Source organism: Chaetomium strumarium (assembly GCF_033439665.1).
Source record: "Chaetomium strumarium strain CBS 333.67 chromosome Unknown B0T15scaffold_4, whole genome shotgun sequence".
Classification (NCBI taxonomy): domain Eukaryota; kingdom Fungi; phylum Ascomycota; class Sordariomycetes; order Sordariales; family Chaetomiaceae; genus Chaetomium; species Chaetomium strumarium.
The window spans coordinates 3,472,419-3,488,318 of record NW_026944432.1 but is presented as its reverse complement, the minus strand read 5'-3'; the positions used below and the strand labels follow the sequence as shown (position 1 = coordinate 3,488,318).

At 55.8% G+C, this 15,900-nt stretch overlaps 5 protein-coding genes across 5 annotated transcripts; 2 read left to right on the top strand and 3 right to left on the bottom strand.

Moving 5' to 3' along the window:
- Positions 1-447: 447 nt before the first annotated feature.
- Positions 448-1,645, bottom strand: B0T15DRAFT_534386 (uncharacterized protein). Its single transcript, XM_062869434.1, has one exon. It carries the CDS (start codon positions 1,406-1,408, stop codon positions 470-472), a length of 939 nt encoding a protein of 312 aa, XP_062721890.1. The 5' UTR covers positions 1,409-1,645; the 3' UTR covers positions 448-469.
- Positions 1,646-2,115: 470 nt separating this feature from the next.
- B0T15DRAFT_397663 (phosphoglycerate mutase) lies at positions 2,116-3,444 on the bottom strand (the record flags this gene model as incomplete). The annotated part of the gene is made up of 4 exons (XM_062864917.1): positions 2,116-2,529; positions 2,608-2,904; positions 2,968-3,192; positions 3,277-3,444. The coding sequence occupies 4 exons, from the start codon at positions 3,442-3,444 to the stop codon at positions 2,116-2,118; spliced, it is 1,104 nt and encodes a 367-aa protein (XP_062721889.1).
- Positions 3,445-6,342: 2,898 nt separating this feature from the next.
- B0T15DRAFT_556886 (PUA-like domain-containing protein) lies at positions 6,343-8,333 on the top strand. The gene has a single exon (XM_062870431.1). It carries the CDS (start codon positions 6,596-6,598, stop codon positions 7,913-7,915), a length of 1,320 nt encoding a protein of 439 aa, XP_062721888.1. The 5' UTR covers positions 6,343-6,595; the 3' UTR covers positions 7,916-8,333.
- Positions 8,334-8,921: 588 nt separating this feature from the next.
- On the top strand, positions 8,922-10,654 carry B0T15DRAFT_218514 (glycoside hydrolase family 5 protein). The gene is made up of 6 exons (XM_062862774.1): positions 8,922-9,336; positions 9,418-9,464; positions 9,533-9,599; positions 9,672-9,971; positions 10,094-10,443; positions 10,577-10,654. The coding sequence occupies exons 1-6, from the start codon at positions 9,121-9,123 to the stop codon at positions 10,635-10,637; spliced, it is 1,041 nt and encodes a 346-aa protein (XP_062721887.1). The 5' UTR covers positions 8,922-9,120; the 3' UTR covers positions 10,638-10,654.
- A 796-nt stretch (positions 10,655-11,450) lies between these two features.
- On the bottom strand, positions 11,451-13,165 carry B0T15DRAFT_485557 (glycosyltransferase family 31 protein; the record flags this gene model as incomplete). The annotated part of the gene is made up of 2 exons (XM_062866296.1): positions 11,451-12,047; positions 12,266-13,165. The coding sequence occupies 2 exons, from the start codon at positions 13,163-13,165 to the stop codon at positions 11,451-11,453; spliced, it is 1,497 nt and encodes a 498-aa protein (XP_062721886.1).
- Positions 13,166-15,900: the final 2,735 nt, after the last annotated feature.

The window sequence follows — 15,900 nt, the reverse complement described above, 5'->3', positions numbered from 1 at the left end:
CCATCATGCCAAGCCAAACATGACTGCGTGGTTACAGGCGGCAGAGGACCACGCCGTGCACCGCTGCTTTGCGGTAACAAGAGAGTCGCGTTACTTTGCTATGGTACCGGCTACGACAAGGACGGGCGATACCTTGTGTCTGCTGAAGGGAGGCGAAACGCCGTATATGCTGAGATACGATCCTAGGGGGGCTGATAGCAGGCGGCCTTTTGTTGGTGAGGCGTATGTGCCGGGGTTGATGGAGGACACGGCCGGGTTGTTTGGGGCCGGGATGGAGGTGAAGACGTTTCGCTTGCGATAGTTCCCCCCCCATGGTAACCGAATTGGATGTCAGTACCCTAGAATGAACACTTGGATTAGTAACAATGGGTTTCAACAAGCAGCCGTTTCAGCATATACTTAGATGTATCTAGTATCATACATCTCCGAATCTAAATACAAACTGCACCAACAACCGCACGGCGATAACTCAAGCCACAGTCGCGTTCTTATAAAACAAATTCGCCCTCCGATCCCCGGTCTTCCCGGACGCAAAGCCCATAAACAGTCTCACCTCCCCACCCGCCGTCTTATAGATGGCCAGCCCCTCGGGCTCCCGGAAACTCAGCGTCGACCCGGCCCTGGTAATCAGTGGGCCCTGCACGACCTTGCCCGTATTCATATCGACGCTCGCCACCTCCGAGTTGAGCACGCCGCCGGGGCTGGCGTCGTACGAGTCGCCCCAGAGCATGTACAGGTACCGCCCGTACGCCGCATAGCCCTGGAAGTTCTTCCCCTTGGTCTTGGGCAGCGGCTGCTTGAAGTCGGCCAGCGGCCGCGAGAAGTCGCCCCTGGTGGCCGCGGCAAGGTCGTAGACGGCGATATGCTTGCCACCACCGTTGCTCAGGTGGTACCGCACCACGAGCCGGTTGTGGACCGGGTCGATGGCGCACGTGTGCTCGGTGGCGGCCGCGACGGGGGTGTATTTCTTGAGGGCGGAGGAGGACTTGGTCAGGGTGGTCCCGGGGACGAACTTGAAGCGTGCTAGCCGCTGGCCGTAGCCGTTCTTGTTGGCGTCGACCTCGGTCCAGAGGTAGGTTGCCGAGCCGTCGGCCTGTGCGGCGAAGGAGACGCCGTGGCCGAACCCTTTCAGGTACATGTGCGCGACTTCCTTGCCGGAAAAGTCGAGCTGCGTGATGCACAGGTCGCCCGAGGTGGTGCTGGCGCCGTTGCGCCGCTGCGAGACGAACAGGCGCCGGTTGACGTTGTCGAAGGTGAAGCCCTGCTGCACGGTGTCGTCGTGCAGGCGCTTGGACCGGAAAAGGTCGTACGACGGCTTGGAGAGGTCGAAGCGCGCCGAGTTCGGCACCGCGGCGGACACGAACGATGCCGCGATGGCCACGAGCGCGGCGATGTTGAAGAGTACCATGGTGACAGGCAGACTGGGCTCAAATTGCCGTGGAAAACACCTTGCCCAGATTTAGGGAGAAGAACAAGGGAGAGAAAATCCCATTGCTAACAACTTGAACCTGTGGACAAGAGAGTATAAGTATAAATACACTCCAGCAGTCCATGCTCGGTGTTCAAACTCAGCAACGCGCTTATGCCCTTCCACTGTGGTTGTGATACTGAAGTAAGCCTCCCTTATTGTTGCACCGACCCGATCGTGATGACCAGGTATAGGTTCCCAAATAGGCAATTGATCAATTGCAGTGCTGCGGCACCATCTCAGCTCACCCCACAACAAACCCCCACCAGACTTTGGCCTCGGATTTTAATTTTGAAACAAGGGCGAAGTTGGTATGAATCTAATACTTTTCTGCTATCTCGCTGAAGTGGTCGGTCTTGAAGTTGGGTGCGGGGCCACATGTCTTAACTCCCCAAATGTTCCCTCAACCACAAAGGGAGATAGATGGCTTCCGTTTTGGTATTGTACAATACCGATTCAAAAAGTTGGCGTAGCCCCCGGCAGGGCATATATATATGTTTTGCAGTGCTATCAACGATTGATTGAAGGGTTAGATCTAAACATTAGCAATTCCCGTTACTGCATTAGCATCTTCACACTCGCTTTATATTTTCTCCTGGCCGTCCTGTCCTGTCTGCCCCTCCACAATATTAGCACCCCCTTCGGATTCAAATCCCCGTCGGCGCAACTAGCAGGCCCGTCCCCGTAGCACAGACACACCCCTGCCCGGCAATCGACGTGACAGGCGGCGCATCGCAAGTCGAGTAGGGCTCGTGCGCCTCGAACGTCGGCGTAGGCTGCTTCTCCACGACCTCGGCCTTGACCAGCACGGGGATGATCTGGCCCGTGGCGAGGCGGAAGGCGCGGTGGTTGAGCGCCTCGAGAAGCTTGGCGACGGCGCCCGAGTGCGCCGTGATGCTGATCCACGTGTTCTTGTCGTTGGTGAAGACGTCGTCGAGGACCGCCTTGGCGCGCGCCGCGAAGGCCGCGTCCGTCTCGCTCTCGGTGGCGCGCCAGAGTTCGTCGGCCTCGGTGAAGCCCGGCTCAAATTGGTAGGTCGGGAACATGGCGGAGATTTGGGTCTGTGTGAGAAAGATTAGAGGACGTCACCAAAGGGCGGCGTTCGACGACGGCGGTGGCTGGGTTAAGGGTTAAGGTACCTTGGTTGACCTTCGGTTGCAGGTGTGAACCGTCATGCCCTCCCTAAAGCCCTCCTTGACGGTGACCACAAACGGACGGTTTGCGGGGAGGTTGATGTCTGCGAAGGTGAGGTTGGCCGTGACGGTGCACCGAGAGAGCGGGCTACTGTAGTAAGACTCAAAGCAGGGCATCTTCTGCGTCTCGTAACGGTCCTTGAAGTAGGCGTTCGCCTTGTATGCCTCGCGCTCGCCGGCTGGCGTCAGCAGCGGGTCGGCCCAGACCGCGGTTCCGTTGCCTTCTTGCTCGGCCCAGTAACACTGTGGTTACCTGCGTTAGAATTTGACGTTCGCAGTCTAGGGGCGGAGCCAAGAGACACTCACGTTCCAGGCGGGAGTGCCATAGAAGGACTCGGCAGCATTGTGCCAGCCCTCGCCGTGACGTCCCATGAAGAGAACCTTGTACTCGACGTTGGGCTTCTTGCCGCAGCCAGAGTTTAGGTGCTTGACATACGCTTCGAAGCGCTGCCATTGCGTCTTCTCGCGCTTTGGGTCAAAGCGCTTGTCTGTCGGATACGTCCGGTTGATCAAGCCAAAGTTGACCGTGGCCTGGGCATTGTTAGTGCCCATAGACCAAGGACGAAGCAAGAAGCTATCATTAGTTTAGCTATGCGCTGATGGGTGGTCACCCACATAGTCAAACCCCGTGGGACTGGTCGCGGGGTCGTCCTGGACAAAGTAGCCCGAGACAGAGGTGAAGTTGATCGACTTGCCCTCGGGTTGAAACCTGGACCGGCCGGCGACGGTAGCAGCAGCGGGAGCAACCGCTAACAGGGAGACGGCGAGTGTGGTCGTCTTCATTGTGACCGCGTCGCTGGGGTTTGAGGAGACGGCAGCGAGATGCGGGGATATTGGACCACGCGCCGTTGCAGAGGCAAAAAATGCCGAATGGCCCCGGGCGCGCACATGGTTTATAACTATGACTTTATTCTTCAGCCACCAGGCCAATCCCATGGCTCCGCATCCAGCCAGTGATTCCAATGTCCCTGGGCTGCCTTTGTGCAACCGACAACTGCGTTCCTTGCAGTAGCGTCGGTTGACACGCATGCCGCGCCGGAGGTTCCTCCCTACATGTGTAGATGTCCACTCGGCAGCATGATTCTGCTTGTTGTAAGGTTCGTGCCGAGAGAACGTGGGAGGTACCAAGCAATCCTATGATGTCGCTCTGGTGGATTGGGGGCTGTTGAACCCTTGCCGACGCCAATCACTTCGCAACGTGCAATGCGGTCCGGCTTTGGAGAGGCCGGCTAATAATCGTCCACCTCGTTATCGTGTCTTGTTCGTACAGAGCGCTGGCCATTTCTGGCTTTGGCGCGGGCAAGAATCCTCGCCTAACAGAAACCGCTATAACTTACCCGCAGGTCTGTTAGTGCGAGGACCTTGTATATCAAAATTACCATTGCCAGCATAATATTCATACAAAACATAAAACACCTATGGAGTACTAAGATACCATATAGTCTGACGCTGGTTGCGGCGCAGGGTGCCGTGATGTAACCCTAAGCGAGAGAAAGTCACTAGGCCCGCAAATATATTCACACTAGCCACCCGTACCAGCCACCCTCTGGCCGAATGCGGACATTATAAAGCGACAGTTACTGTAACTATCCGTCACTGTCTCCTATTTGATGCGATCGGTTGGAAGAACCCACCAGAGTCACGTGCCTGCAGGGCACCTAGATTAGTTCAGTCGGAGGCATCCACTTCCGGCCTCTTCTTCCTCATTCTTACATCTAAATCCAAAGGCATTGCATTCGCTAAATATTTGCTCTCTCCAGTCTTTGTCCTCTTTACTATCTCGTCTATAGTCTTTATACCCACCGAGCAGCTGTGTGTCCAAGGTTCCAGCCCTGAGCTCATCCTTTAGCCACTATGTACAGAGTTACAGAATACTCGTGCAGTCCAGAAACCTCCATAGATGATAGGGTGCGGTATTCTTTCCCGTACTAGCACCGCGCAATGATTGCGAGATCTGGAGATAGTGTCTTGGCAATCGGCGCCCTGTGTCTTGCTACAACGGTCCAAGGGCTTTGAATAAGAACGAGGTCTTTCAGAGACCTGTTATTGCCATAACACTCATTATAGGAGGCACAAATACACCTCCCTGACATGCGGCGATAGGGTGTACCTAATCCTAGGGGAACTTGGGGTCTTGGACTGAACAACCGTGATCATTGACGGAGATCACATCAACAGTCAACCCCATTGAAAGATAATTACCTACTATACCCTATCATATAACGACTTGCTGTAGCAGTCGAAACTGCCTTCAGCAATCGAAAAACACTCGTTCCTCGAAGAGTACTGGATCTAAGAGAAAAGCTCTGTACCTTGGCTATACCAAGGGCAGAGACATTTAAGCGAAAGGCAAAGACTATACCGGACACTCAGACAAACCCTCTATATTGGCATTGTGCTACATCAAGCCTTCGGTCCCAGAGTATCACGGGGATTCAGGGTGATGGTTTCACGCCGACAGTTAAGCCCCGTTCCGGCGGGAACCTGGCAGACGCTCTCAAGACATCCGCCCCGGAACCCCTTTTCTGATATCCTCCGGCTTGGCCCCACTCCGGTCGGCATGCACGTGCGAGTCAGTGTTGCGAAGTAACGTGTCGATTTCGTGACAGTTCCGAAGCTCAAACTTCCACAGCTATATCAGGGCACAGACCGGCGGACGGAGGGCACAGACCGACGGAGGGGTGACTTTTATCACTCCGTTCCGAAATTCAACTCACTCCGTGACAGGACTTCCTTCTTTTTTTCGAGCAGCCACAGCGGAACTTCACTCTTCTTCCTCGCTGTACGTACGGAAGTACTATACTCCTACCTTCACATCCTTCTTGTGTTCCGAGACTCGCTCAATCTACTATTCCGGTACTCTGCGTGTCGGTCACATACCTTCTCGGCATCCGGACCCGCACTCTTCTTCTTGAATCGGTTCTCGAAACTGTTCTCGAATCTCTTCTCGAACTTGATCTAGAACCTCTTCTCAAACCTCTTCCCCAGCCTCTTCTCAAAGTTATTCTCAAACATCTTCTCGAACCTCTTCCGAAGCTCTTCTTCTTCTCGAAGCTGTTCTCGAAGCTGTTCTCGAAGCTGTTCTCGAAGCTGTTCTCGAAGCTGTTCTCGAAGCTGTTCTCGAAGCTGTTCTCGAACCTCTTCTCGAAGATATTCTCCTTCCGAAGCTGTTCTCAAACCTGTTCTCGAATCTATTCCAGATACTCTTCTCGAGCATCTCACCGCAACCACCACCGTCGGAGTTCGTACCTTTCTATATTCACCCAGCAGACTCTGCTTCTCAAGGCATACGACCCCGGTTGCACTCGACGAAAGAGAACCGTCATAGCATTCACTGGTGCCCTCGCACTTGACCCCTCGTCGGTGTCATTTTCCATTAGCCAGAATCTCTTAACGGAACGGACGGAATCCCTACGACCCCGGCTGTCTTCAACGAACGTGGACTGTCATACCATTCACTCCCCTTGCACTTAGACAGTTAGCCTTTTCCGGTCCCTTCAATTCCTATTTGGTCACATTTTCCGGCGTTCACGTCTCACGTCGGTCACAATCTCTCCCAACCGAACAGACGGAAGCCTCAAGGACGACAGATCCCGAGAGGAAGCAGATATCAGACGTCGATAACAACCAGTAAGTTCACACAATCCCTGGTATGCGTTTATCATTCCCCTAGTGTGCACATACCACTCATTGTTCCGCACCTATATGCTTCGTTATGCATCGTTGTGCGTCGGTATGCTGGAGCTAACCGGAGAAAGAGCAGGCAGGCGATCACGAGCAGTCAACCACTCCCATCAAGTCGGCGAAAGCCAAAGCCGCATTCACAGCCTCCTCCACCACATATACATCAACCGAGGTTAGACCCATCCTAGAAGGCAGATCCCTCTCTCCTTTGATCCCACTATACTAATATCTTATCCGAACTTTAGACGAAATGGCCGAAGTTCCGAGCCCAGTCTCTCGTCCAACCTCCGCGTCGGTATCCGTCGCAGGTGGATCCGCCGATGTCGTGGTCCCAGCACCGGGCGAGGTCGACCCCGTCGCTGTGAACAGTGCTGCCCCCGCCGCGACCACCACTTCCGCCTCCGCCGCCGCCGCTGCGACTCCCAGCACGACCGTCGCCGCACCTGGGTCAATCAGGCCCTGGACGGACTCGTTACTGCAGGGGCGGATGCAGCTAACGAGTTACGTCGTGAAGTGCAAGAACAGGGCCCGCGGCCAGGACGTCTTGGACGAGGCCCTGGCCAGCTACGGGGAGGCCGTCCGGGCCTTCCTGTGGCACTTGGAGTTCGTGGAAGGGCCGACTCCCGAGCTGAGGAGGGACCCGCTGAACCTCCACCTGGTTCTCCAGGTGGTGGCCAGCGAGGCGCACCGGGCATACGTGCCCGAGGATATACGCCGGTGGGCGGGGGCGATCCTCGCCCGCTTCGACGGCGCCAACTGGGGTGCCAACAGCGCCGCTCCCGGTCCTGCCGCCACACCCGCACCAGCACCCGCACCAGCACCCGTCGCCGCTCCCGCTCCCGCACGCCCCGCCGGCAGATCCCGCCTTCCTCCCCCCAACCATCCGATCTGGGGCGTCAACGGCATCATGCACGGCATGATGCGGTCCCCCGCGGCCCGCTACACGTGGGACCCGCGGTACAGGCACCAGAGGCGGGACTGCCGCGTCTTCGGCCACAACGGCCTGGCCCCAGGCGCCTGGTGGCCACTGCAGGCCCTGGCCTGTTTTCACGGTGCCCACGGGCACATGGTCAAGGGGATCGTGGGCGACCCCACCCGGGGCGCCTACAGCATTGTGGTGTCGGGTAGGTCGTCGACCTACCACGACCTGGATGTGGACTACGGGGACCACATCTGGTACTCCGCCGACCGCCCCAACAACGCACCCACGACCTCCCCCACCACCCCCTCCTCCTCCTCCTCCACGGCGGCGGTTGTGGGCAGTCAGAACGGGACCGAGAGCGCCGACACGCGCTCGCTGCGGCAGGCCATCGTGACAGGCCGGCCCGTGCGCGTGCTCCGGAGTGCCGGGCGGGGTGATGACCGCCAGTGGGCGCCCGAGGTGGGGATCCGGTACGACGGGTTATACACCGTCGTACGAGCGATCAAGAAGACGAATGACAACGGAGGAACTTACTGCAAGTTCCTCCTGCGTCGTGTGCCTGGCCAGGGTGACCTGGCGCAGCTTTGTGCGCGGTCGCCATCAAGACGGCAGGTTAGAGATGAGGGCCGGATTCGGAATTGGTACTGAGCAGTGAGCGGTGGGGTGAGAGGAGGGATTATGGGAGGGGGGGTTGATGGTTGTTTGTGTTGTTCCTTTGTTCCTTTCTTTTTTCTTTTCTTTCTTTGCTTTCATTTAATTTATAATTCTCTTTGCGACATTGGGAGTGGCTTTCAAGCTTCCCATCCAATGATCCAAGTTCCGGCGTACTGAATTCAAAATTGTGAGGTTCTGTGATTTTTGAGGAGGAGAATATACCAATATTCTGCTCACTATGCCGGACCCTGATAAATACCCCCCGAAGTGAATGCCTTGGGTTCAATCCCAAGGCTATGACCTTCCATCCCAGCCGTGACGGCACCGCGGTGCTGCATTGGATAATGACAATTCCAACCCAGCACTCGCAGCTCCAGCACCTCTGCCGGACCCTAGGTGAACTAACAACTGCGGAGCTCTGCGTCAGTAGTACCTTGTTGTGTGCTAGGTCTTGAGTTTGGAACAAGATAAGGTAAATAGCGCACGCCTAGACCTTTTGCAGGCAACGATATCACCTTGCATGTGTCACAAACGTAGCGTGCATCATATGCCTATCTAGAAACATGGCATCTTTCGCTTCTCCCTGCCTTCGTTCTGAGGCCTCAGCATCAAACTCTTTAAACCAACCACGTGCTCCATTAGAGATCCCTCTCATTCCCCAGATCTTTCCTCCTGGAACTCACTGAGAATTTGCGCATACTATCACTTGGCAGTCCTATACTGTGACTGGAAGTCCTGGTCGCCTCGTCCCCTTGGCCCATCGGCTGATAATATGAGGAGGGCGGAAGAAGAATCCCCATTTGGGGGACCCTGAAACGATTCCCCCCACACGACGCCCTTCTTACATCCCGGCTATTGGGAGACTAAACCGGTAGGGAACCGAGGGAACAACCTCACAATACCTGAGATTCACGCTCGCGCCGAAAAGGATCGACATCTTTATTACCCCAGATTATGTGCATAGGGATGAGATCGCTTGAATTCGTTGCTGGCTATCAGCATGATATAAGATCAAGACCTGTAGCATGGACGCGCATTGCCGCTCAAGCTTGGGGGGCGGAGCAAACGTTTCCGAGCGGCACTGACGGAGCCTGATCGGAGGACAAAGCAGGTAATATAAAGCCCTCTTAACGAGAGCAGCTAAAAGGACGTCTTTTGTAGATTCCGACTGAGACTACGTGCAACACCGAAAGACAGCCATGAAGTTGTTGACCATCCTCCTCGGCACCGCCGCTGCCGGTTCGGCACTGGCCGGACCAGCCGGTGATGTCCCGACCCCTACGACCAAGACAACCAAGCGAGCCAGCAAGTTCCAGTTTGTAGGCGTCAACCAGTCGGGCGCCGAGTTTGGCCAGGATACACTCCCCGGTCAGCTGGGCAAGCAGTACACCTGGCCGGCCAAGTCGAGCATCGATGTGAGCCGTCCCATGCTGCCAAGTTCACTCAGACCTGGCGCGAGGTTTATGGGAGAGAAAGCTGACAGAGTTGTCACCTAGACCTTGATTGGCAAGGGGATGAACACGTTTCGAATTCCCATCATGATGTAAGAATATTCCGGCTACCATGAAAAGGCTCAGGCGAAAGAGAGACACCACTAACTCGGCGATATAGGGAACGCTTGATTCCGACCGAAATGACCGGGAGCATCAACACGACATACTCGCAGGGACTCACTGACGTATGCATTTCCCGGGAAATTTCTCTGGTTGTGTTTTGGCCTGGGAGAAGCTCACATCCATAACCGGCACAGATCGTCTCGTACATCACCGGCAAGGGAGCCTATGCGGTCATCGACCCCCATAACTTCGGCCGGTACTACTCGCAGGTGATCACCGACGTGGCAGGTTTCCAGGCCTGGTGGACAACCACAGCCAAGCTGTTCGCCAGCAACGACAAGGTCATCTTCGACACCAACAACGAGTACCACGACATGGACAACACGCTCGTCAAACAGCTCAACCAGGCCGCCATCGACGCCATCCGCGGCGCCGGCGCCACGTCACAGTACATCTTCGTCGAGGGTAACTCGTGGACAGGAGCATGGACTTGGGTGCGCTCGCCTTTCATACCGTTATTTCATCCCTCCATCCCTCCATCGCATCCCATCCCATCAAACCTCAAACCTTATTACAGAGCGTGTTAACATAAGAAAAAACCTACCATGGTACCTAGGTCTCCTCCGGCAACGGCGCCACCCTCCTCTCCCTAACCGACCCCTCCAACAAGCTGATCTACGAAATGCACCAATACCTCGACACCGACGGCTCGGGCACCCACCCGGAGTGCGTCTCGTCCACCATCGGCAGCGAGCGCATCCGCGAGGCCACCGCCTGGCTCAAGGCCAACGGCAAGAGGGCCGTCCTGGGCGAGACGGCCGGCGGCGCCAACGCGCAGTGCATCGCCGCACTGAGGGGGATGCTGGCCGATATGATGTCGGCCAATAGTGACTCGTCGGATAACGTGTGGACCGGCTGGCTCTGGTGGGGCGGTGGTCCGTGGTGGGGGGATTATATGTATTCCATGTGAGTTTCTTTTTCTCTTTTTCTCTCCTTTTTTTTTTTAATTCTCTTTGGTGAGGAGGGAGGAGGAGGAGGTTGTGGTGGTCGATTTGGGTGCGTTTGGCTAATACACTTATGTGTGTTTTGCCTGATACAGTGAGCCGCCGAGTGGTGCTGCGTACCAGAGGGTGTTGCCTAGTCTGACGCCGTATATCTGAAAGGTTGGGAGCTTGGGGTGGGAGAAGGGGGGTTACATAGGTAGGTACATATGGAAGGGCCATGGGCGTGAGGGGAGGGGGGGAGGCAGTTTGCTAATAATCTGCCCGAGATAGTACTGGTTGAGTGAACACTCATCCGCGCGCCATGGCAGCGTTGGGTTCCATCCATACTTGGAAGCCCACAGTCAAGAAGTGGCCAAATGTTGAATGGATAGCCTCATACATATACATTCACCAGGACTGTGGGATGACAACCGTCCACTATCACCAATGTGCATTTGTGTTGACCAAAGCCAAACGCCTACTCCATCGTTTTGTGAATCCATATTCACGTACGTACTGTGCCACGCCGCTGAACACTGCTAGCTGTAGACACACAGATGTACACGGCCCTACAAGGCCATCTAAATTTGTAAACATGACAGAAACCACCACCCCAGACCACCAGTCTATACCCAGTGGCGATATATCGTTAGACATCCCGCCGAGTAAACGCCAAATATGACCCAACCGAATGCCTCCATCTCCAGTCGAGGACGATATCAAAGGATGTGACCCAAGCTTGTACAACCCAAGCTGTACGAACCAATCCTAACCATGCCGCGCTACTAGAAGGCGTAGCCAGTAATAATGGCTAGCGGCGTGGATCCAAATACATTTGGAGTATTCAGGTCTCCCGGCCTCATCCAGATACGGGAGTACCGCATAAATAGGAACGGGCAACTGGCAAATCCCCTCGGGATGTGCACAACCAGGCAATCCATGCCAATTGACCGGCATCATATCAGTCATCGGGGGCGCCATCGGCCCCGCCTAGCCCTTGACATCAGGCCACTTGATCTTGTCACAGCTGCCCTGCTTCTGGATCCAGGCATGGATCTTCTCCACGTCCCAGCCGCTCATGACCCTGTTCTCGTCCTTATCGTCGCGCTTGACCGGCTTGCCCATGATGAACGAGTTGCTGATGGCGCAGGCGCCGTTCTGGTATTTATACCGGAAGCACTCGTTGTAGGGCAGGCTGCGGCAGGCGGCGCCGCAGTCCTCGAACGACAGGTGCGCCCTCTTCTCGTACTCGTTGTAGTCCTCGGGCTTCTTCATGCGCTTGGTCTGCCACTCCTCCCACTTGCGCCCGTCGTCGTCCAGGTCGAGGTAGAAGCGGTTGTCGGCCAGGTTGTCCCAGTCTTCGCGCGTCGCGTTCAGGTGGGGCGCGAGGAACTCCTCAAAGATGTCCTTGAGCACGAGGGGCCGGGAGGTGCCCGACTCGGCCAGCGCGAGCTGCTTGCGCCGCTCAAAGTGCCAGAACGTGTTGATCTCCTCGGCGTTCATGTGGTGCATCGTCACGATCGGGTGGCACCAGTGCGAGGGGCCGAATGGGAGCGTGGCGGGCTTCTCTCCGTTGATGGTGGGCCACTGTGGGGTGGGTACTGGTTAGTTACGCCTATGCCACATTCTCAAGAGGGAAAGCGCCGGGCAGGAAGTGGGAGGATGTGCGGAATGCAGATTCCAAGCGCGCACGCACAAGGCGATGTGTAAACCTTGGATAGGCATGCCACATAGGTATTCAAAGCCGCAACCCGCCCTGATCTCTCCAGACAAAAAAGGAAAAGGGACGAAGTCTGTGAACTCACCATTTGCTGAACGCCAACCTCCGTCTTGTTCTTCAGCGCTAGGGCAAAGATGTAATCGCCACAGCACTCGCCCTTGGCGCGCATGTCGTACTCGTTTGCGACGCCCGGGTTCTTGCCGACAAAAGCGTCCATCGCGCCCTTGCTGACGAGGTAGCCCGACCCGCCGTGGCCGAAGCTGAAGTTGTTGATCAGCGTGACGCTTCCGAGATAGAGCTTCTTGGTCGGGTCCAGCTTCTTCAGCCACTGCATCAGGTTCGGCCAGAGCACATAGGTATCGGCGTCGACGAAGAGATACCAGTCATAGTTGGGGCGCATGCCGTACGCCTTCTCCGCGATGTGGACATTCTTGTACTTGTCGAGGTTCCAGCCTTCGCGGGCCGGGTTCCCCAGCTTGTTGCAGTTTTCCTGGTCGACCAGACACCATTTCTGGCGGCGGTACAGGTCGAAATCCGAGTTGCCTTCCTGCACTTCTTCCGAAACGGTCGCCAGACTGTCGTGGACCTGGTAGCCGCCAATGTTTTGGGCCATGTCGCTAAAGATGAGGAAATCGGGCAGGCACCTCAGCATGGTCACCAGTTGCGTCGGCAGCCGTGCGAAGGCTTCGGATGCGCCGGTCTTCATGACCAACAGCACATTGCTCGTGTCTGGAAAGCCCTCGCACGCCGGGTCGGCCGGTGGGCTGGATGAGACAATCGGGGGAGGCGGCGGAGGGCCGTCCGTGCTGTTGCACTGGCACGCATCGGCGGCGGAATGTTGGGGTGCTTGGTGGCCTCCGTGAGTCCCATGGCGATAATATGGTTCGTCAAGGCCTGGCCTGCTGCCTATCCTCGAGGTGTACAGGAGGACGAGGATGCTGGCCGTGGCAATGGTGGCGATAAGGTATGATTTTCGCGACAACATCTTGAACGGCGAACGAGCGCGGTCTGGACCGAAGAGGGTCTTGGAGTTGGCCGAAATCATCGAGTTGCAGGGGTTCGGACGGGACACGGAAACGATGACCACATTGCCCCGAAAGCTCACCAATATGTGCCGGGCCGACTGTGATCGCAACCAAAAGTTCTGAGGGTGGGTTGAAGATAGTGAAGAAGTGGACGACCCTCAGCGACACTCATGCGAAGTGCAGGACGCTGTAGGAGATGAGCGAAAGGAATACGAGCACCGGCTTTCTTCAGCTGTCAGCCGTTAAAGTGGGCGTTGAAGGAGGTCGGTTGCCACTGATTGGGTCAGTGCGAGATTCATCCATTGTGAGTGGACTCGCTAGCGTGGTGACCACATCAATTCGTCCGATGTGGTACCTGCAAGTAACCTTGTGCTCCCAGCACTCACGGTACAGAAAGGCAAAGTATGGAGTGCCTCGCAGGTTACGCTATCTGATGAATGCTGTGGGGGAAACGGTACGCTTATGTCCTGTTCCCGGCTGTGCCTTGGAAAAAGTGGAGTTGCGGAATGTTCCCCTTTGCGTGCTTTGGAAAATCCGGGCTGCATGCCTGTTTCAGGGTACCCGAATTTGGTTTTCCGAAAGTCGATCGATGCTGTACACGAAGATCTTCTCAGCCTGTTCAACACTGACAGAATTTTGACGACTGTAACTAGCGTCAGTTCAGGAGCAAAAGTTTGTACACCCCAGTCCCGCCCATTGAACCAGCGCAGTTAAGACTCGAACTGTCCCGTGTAACGTTATGTACTCCGTATGTACGTACAATACAATAGTACAGTACATACAGGAAAGGAGGAGCATGACTACCTGGTACCTTAGGCATGGTTCTTGTGTGCGGAACAGTCGGACCGACGACGTCCTTCCATCACTCGGAACTTTCGAGGTTGCTTCTTTCACGGGTTCCGGCCAATCCGGACCCTGTTACATTCCGAACAAGATCAAAAGACTTGCATGCAACGAAGCAAACACTCTGCACCCATGGCGAAAGGGGACGATCATTCTTTGGTTTGGAAGAGCAGTTCTGCTCGCATCACCACTACAACACTTCGTCTCAGCCTCCAATATCATTTCACTACTGTACCGTAGTTGTCGAACGTGTCGCCGTCATTTTCACTGATCTGGACCCAATACTCTGGGCGCTATTTTTAGCGCTAGTGATAAGGTTATTGGAAACTTCCAGGGTCAACCTAATCACAAGCTTGGCGAGAACGATGTGTATGGTAAAGTACTACATACCTTACCATGACAGCCTCAGCGAGTACTGCCGCTTGATAGGGTTCGTTGTACCCGGGGCTTATGAGAAGGTCCATGGTCTATCAACGACAATCTGAGTGAGAAACGGGTGGTCTAATTTCAGCGCCGTCACCTGCGCTCTGCTGTACCGCGGCTTTGTTTGACCGGCTCTCTAGTCTAGTTAAACGTGCATGTGCAATACATACACGTAACCTAACGTGCCCGGCCCAAGCACGCCGGGCTTTTTTAAAGTTATTTTCACGACTCCGCATGCCGAGAAACTCAAGCGCGGAGATACCGTTCCTGATGTCTCAGATATGGATCAATCCCGGCGCTGTTGAGAACTTGAGTGCTACCAGTAGGTGGGGACTAGCGCATCAACGCATCTCCATCATCGGAACACTACAGAGTCGAGGAGCGTGAGCACAGAGCAAGAGCGAAGCGCACTCAACGGGAGGCGGTTTGCGCGGTTGACCGTTTGTCCCTTTGAACTAAGAGCCGGGCGAAAATGTGATATTTCTCGTAGAAAAGAGCAGCAGTGACGGCAAGTTGTAGGCCGTCATGTCGCCTTCCATTTACCGAACCGCAACTTGCCCTTTGCTATAGACTCAATATCTCACCGTTGTGAACTGCTCACCCAGACATGGTGTCACAAGAGTCACGACACTCCATGATGGGGTAGGAGACTTCCCTAGTCCTGCAGCCACAAGATGCCGGGCATCCCTCGGGCCTCAGCCACCAGCCCGGCTTCAGGTGGACTGGGTTGCCGGTGCTGGTACGGTTGCGGCTGACTGGGCCGGATCTGCTGGCCTGGAATCCTCGATGCAGACCTGCAGGTCTCGGCCGGGCCGGGTCGGCTGTGGAATGCTGTGACGCACCCATCCGAGATGCACGGTAAGGCTAGATCTGCACGCGGAGATCGGACTGCTGCTGCTGCTGCTGGCAGTCGTGCTAACGTGTGCCTGCGATGCATGTCCGTATGTTACCTGCTTCGTGTAGCACGGAATCGGAAAGAACTGCGCAAAGTATCTGGTTCCGGGAAGAGGAGGCTCTGCAGCCTGTACGCTGCCGGATGCAGCCAAGTCCTGCATGATCAATGTCAAAGTTTCTCCCTCGATGCGTTTCAACAGACCGTCCCTTGCCGACCTATCGCATGCGGGAGGGCAGTCAGTCAGACTAAGGAAGCAGCTGCGAATCGCGTTGCTTGGAGGCCAGGAACGTGCAGATGGGACCAAATCTTTTGATAAGCCACAAACCGCTTCTCAAGTTCTCGCGCACATCTCAGTGCGCAAGCCACACACGTGTCAGGGCCAAGCTACCGCGAGAGGGTGAAGTTGGGGGCCTCGGCGACGTCGCGTGTAGCCCCGAGCTTGACGCGTCGAGCTAGACGAAGTTGGCGCAGTGTCATTGGTGCACCCGAAGAATCTTGGTTCCCGACGAAGCGGTTTAAGCGCCGCCCTGGGTC

Coding starts and splice junctions, on each gene's coding strand:
- B0T15DRAFT_534386 (XM_062869434.1), bottom strand. CDS start 1,408: ATGGTACTCTTCAACATCGCCGCGCTCGTGGCCATCGCGGCATCGTTC.
- B0T15DRAFT_556886 (XM_062870431.1), top strand. CDS start 6,596: ATGGCCGAAGTTCCGAGCCCAGTCTCTCGTCCAACCTCCGCGTCGGTA.
- B0T15DRAFT_218514 (XM_062862774.1), top strand. CDS start 9,121: ATGAAGTTGTTGACCATCCTCCTCGGCACCGCCGCTGCCGGTTCGGCA. Junction 9,337..9,417: donor CGGCCAAGTCGAGCATCGAT/GTGAGCCGTCCC, acceptor GTTGTCACCTAG/ACCTTGATTGGCAAGGGGAT. Junction 10,444..10,576: donor GGGGATTATATGTATTCCAT/GTGAGTTTCTTT, acceptor TGCCTGATACAG/TGAGCCGCCGAGTGGTGCTG.